General features: G+C 36.1%; 1 protein-coding gene across 1 annotated transcript; it reads left to right on the top strand.

The window, feature by feature from the left end:
- Positions 1–212: 212 nt before the first annotated feature.
- On the top strand, positions 213–4,141 carry TMEM18 (transmembrane protein 18; the record flags this gene model as incomplete). Its single annotated transcript, XM_009586229.1, has 4 exons — positions 213–333; positions 2,655–2,709; positions 3,774–3,867; positions 3,961–4,141. Coding segments are annotated over 4 exons (360 nt in total), but the record flags the coding sequence as incomplete, so codon positions are not given.
- Between the last annotated feature and the right edge of the window lie 601 nt (positions 4,142–4,742).

The following is a 4,742-nucleotide window of genomic DNA, read 5'->3' on the forward strand; positions in this document are numbered from 1 at the left end:
GCTGCCGCGTGTGCCTGCGCCCGTCCGGGGAGGAAGCCTGCGCGGGGGTGCTCGCACCTTCCCCAGCTTGGCACGGGGCGGGCTGGTGAGCGCGGTCCGTGACTGAAATCGGTTGTCGTTTAGGTGCGGGAGGAGGAAAGCTGCTCGCTCTAGCTGCCTGGTGACACTCCTTCTCCTGCCAATGGTCTAATCTCCTTTCATTTTCTCCGTAGAAGACGGACTGGTCCGAGCCCTGGCTGGTGGGGCTGGCGGGTTTCCACGTCCTCTGCTTCCTCCTAACGTGCGTCTCCTTCCAGCACTACCGGGTGCAAATAGGGCACTTCCTCTGCATGGGTGAGTCGTGTATTCATGCTTCCGTGAGCTGGCATTCGGGTGATAAAGGGCATGTGCATTGTTTAAGCTGCTAATACTGTCAAATAGCTTCTTTTAGTCTCTTAATGATAGCCGTTTTCTTCGTGTACTTGCACAGCACATGGTTTTATACTTTGCAGAAGATAAAGTGCGTGCAAATTAGTATTTCTGTCGTAGTAATGGATGTGTCTATACATGATAAACTGTTATAGAAGCTGCTATGACCTATATATATGTATTTATTTAGTTTCCAAGACTGCATGAGGTAGTGACGTAAAACTCTGGCCTTAGTGAGGATCTGGGATAAGTAAGGTTTCTGCATGGTAAAAGCTGTGTGTGCACAGCTTCTCAGGAAATTGTTGCTGTGCTGGAGAAGCAGAAAAGAAATTGGCTGAGAGCCAATAGTTCCTTTGTGCTCTGCCTTATTCTAGTGCTGCTGTTCAGTAAATATAGTCAGCTTTCAGCGGGATTAATTTCTGGAGCATGTTCACCATATGTCCTGCTGACAGCTGTGGTAATGGCATGAGGAAGAGCAAGACTGGTTCGGTACATTGCAGTACCAGTTTACGTTATTTCAGGGTCTATCAGACTTTAGCCTGAGAATCCACAGTGGCCTTGCCCAGCCAAAGCTGTGTCTTATAGCTGACTGAATGAAGATCTAGTAGCTTTGCAGAGGGTATTTGGTTTAATTAAGATGGCATAGGTTTGGGTTAGATCCGTGTATTGTGAGCAGTACCTTAGTTATAGCCATGAGTTGGATTTTCTGGTGGGCTGGGTTTTTTTTTCACAGTTCTGTTATGATTGCAGGAAGAATGAGCAATTGAAAGAGATTTGCAGGCAGAAAGCCACTTGAAGACTATGTTGACTTTTTAAAATACCATTTAGTGAACTAGTCAGGTTAGGAGAGGAAGCATAGCTTCCTCAAAACTGCAAATAACTCAGCTAAAGTTAAGATTTCAATAACATTAAGTACCCCCAAAAAGGAATCTAGACATTAGGAATTTCTGTACATCCACTTGTAACTGCAGAGTTTAAAATGATCTGTAGAAGGCACAATAACAATGCCCTGTTTACGACACATTAGGCCTGAAAGTTCTCTATAAGAATACAGGCTTTTCTTTCTTAAATTTAATATTAGACATTCAGAATTTCCAATGACATGCTGTTTACTTCAGACTCTTTATCTAAAGTATTCCTGGTGTTAATAACACTAGTTTGAATGCTCAAGGTCTAAGTGCATTGGAAAATGCAGTGGAACTGATCATTGCTTTTAACCCAGATATGATGTAAACTTGCTGTTAACAAGAAGAGTCCAAGCCTTGTGTGTACCTGAAAAACTAAACCACTTTTGATGTGTCTGCAATATAAATAATTTTGTATTGTACATAGTCAGAAATAACTGAGAAAATTAGGAAATTATCACATTGGTTTACCTTGGCAGCTGAGCAGATATAGGTATGTTTATACTGTGCAGTACCACACAGAGGTAATCCAGATGATAGCAAAACAAAATAGCATTCCTTCATATCACCACACTAGTTATTTAATTGCCTTGTGCAGGTCATCTTTAGCCACTGAATCTGGTTGGTTTTTTTTTTTTACTTTATTTCTTGTGGAAAATGATACAAGGACAAACTTAAAATTTTGTAGTTGTATTGCTTTTCTGTTAAACATGTGATTGCACTGAATTTTCTTACTGTCTTGATGGCTTCATATTGTGAGTAATTGTTGAGTAAGAATATGCTAGTTTTCACCTGACTGCAGCAGACTACTCTGCACCTATTCAAACAAAGTTTGTATTTTACCAAAATGCTTATATATAATTAGTACCCTAACTTCAGATAGTAATGTTAGCTATAGCAGTGTGACTCCATAACGTCTAATACCATTCCATACCAGCTCTGGGGAGTGCTGGCATTTCTTTTTACAGACATAACTTAGAAGCAGTCACCATGAAGACTGTTGGAAAAAATACTGATTTTTTTTTTTTTTTTTTCCCCTTCTTCCCTTTTTTTAATTCATTTGTATGCTGAGCTCTTTCTGTAAGCTCAGATGAGTAGGATTTCATGTTTGTTTGTTTGTAATATAGTGGGTATGTTTTGTGATCGGTTTATACTTCTTAGTAACTATATGGGACATTTAAATCAGAATTGGTTTTGTGCAATTAAATATTAAATGTGTAATTTGATCTTCTGAGGATCAGGGAACTCTAACATGTATATATCTTTAGTATACATGGCAGAACTGATGGCAGTTTATTTTTAAAGAAATACTGAATCTAATGTTTTTCTTTTATTGTACAGTGGGCTTGGTGTACTGTGCTGAATATATAAATGAATTAGCAGCCATGAATTGGAGGTAAATGTTTTCACTTTAATTTTCATATTTCAATTAATGTTCTTCTAAAAATGTTCTATTTTTTCTTATCATTCCCAGAAAGCATTAATTTAAAGAGAATCACTCATGCCTCATCAGTAGAATGTGATGGCAGAGGATCTTTTGCATTGATTGATATAAAACTTTTAAACAAAAGCATACAGTACAACATAGTTACCACCTAGCTTATAAGAAAAGATAGTTTTTAATAGCTAGCATGTATTTATTGTACTGCTTAAAATCTATGTTTATATGGATGGTTGTAAACTAACTAGGCAGAGAACTAAAAGAAAAGCAGAGTGGGATGGCAAGGGGAAGAGGATGTGAGCTTTGGTGGGGTTTTTTTTGGTTTTGTGGGTTTTCTTTATTAGCTATTCATGTTTAATAAGCTGAAGTTAAGCACCACTCTCAAAAATATCACTATTACTGCATATACTTACTTATATGCATAAAAACATTAAAATATGCCTGTTTTACTAAACCTGTGTACCAGAATTACACTGATGGCTTATTTTCATAAGCACTGAACTAACTTTTCCCTGATGTAACTGGAAATTATGTGTTTAACACTACTTTATGCAAGCATCTAATTGTAAGTCTTTATGTTCCACTTCAGGCATACATGACCTAAATTACAGCTTTGCTACATTTATTATTTCTGTTATCTTTTGTAATACGAGTAATCAAAATTCCTAAGAAAGTAATTTCAGACATTTTAGGATAAGCATGATTTCTGATGTACAAATATATGTACTAATGTAGTCACATTACTAAGTTACTTAATCTATGGTTGTTTTATTTAGGTTTTGCGCAGTAAAACCTTAAAGAAAAGAAAGACTGGTTATTGTAATAAATATTCATAACTGATGAGATATTGACCGTTTCTTTGTTCTGACTTAATACAGTAGAATGCTGTCCTGTGCTGGGGGATCCCAAGAATTAGGGTAATCTATACAATGTCCATGTTGAATAGTTTCTGTGAAAGTATAATGTTATATGAACTACACTGAATAAAGCTTCCTCTTTATTTATTTTATTTCTTTCAGGCTGTTTTCTAAATACCAATACTTTGATTCAAGAGGAATGTTTATTTCACTAGTATTTTCAGCACCATTGCTGGTGAATACTATTATAATTGTGGTATGTGTGTGTTCATTTATATGGATGCTTTCGTTAAATTGATAAGTAAATGTATGTGGATTAAGTAAATTATTAAATTTAACTACTTTTCAGGTCACCTGGGTTTACAGAACTTTGAATGTAATGACTGAACTGAAGACACTACAGCAAAGAATGAAAGCAGAAAAAGAGAAAAAGAAGTGAAAGCGCCTAACACTGATACTGGTTTTTGGGGTTTTTTTTAATTGTAATAATACTTGTCCAGGTAATCAGTCCTTCCATGTGTTTATCCAGAAACAGCAATGGTTTTGTGTCTTATGTTAAGAGGACTTCGCAATGTGTGGCCATGGACAATTAGGTGAAAGCAGGTATCTAACAATACATTTGAATTGGCTGTGAAATTTGGAAACCCAGTCTTAACAGGTCTTTCTGCCCTTCAATGTAAGATAGTTTTCACCATGACCAAGTCTATTGGTATTGGTGAGGCACAATGTTCCAGTTGGTTTCCATTTCCCTTTGTATTTTTAACTATGTCTTAACTGTGTATTTATTAAGTATCCAGTTTTCTGCAGCTTAAGCCAATTGGTGCTGTGTTGTGAATTCCAGTAAATGAGGGATTGTATTCAGAATACCACAGGAATCCATGCTTCTATGAAGCATTGAACTTCTTTATAAATCAAGTTTCATAGTTCCTATGTGTATTGTGTGCTAGTAGCATTTCATAAATAAAATTGTTCACTATATTTTAAATGGAGTTAATTTGAATTAATCTTTAATAAGATTTTTTCTTTTCTTTTTTCTCATAAAAATTAGCAGTTCAGTAAAATCTTGTATTTCATTTGTCTAATTCAAAACGATCTCTGCATTTGTTTCAATTTACATTTCATTATTTTAAT

Source organism: Fulmarus glacialis, unplaced genomic scaffold, assembly GCF_000690835.1.
Source record: "Fulmarus glacialis isolate BGI_N327 unplaced genomic scaffold, ASM69083v1 scaffold42119, whole genome shotgun sequence".
Lineage (NCBI taxonomy): Eukaryota > Metazoa > Chordata > Aves > Procellariiformes > Procellariidae > Fulmarus > Fulmarus glacialis.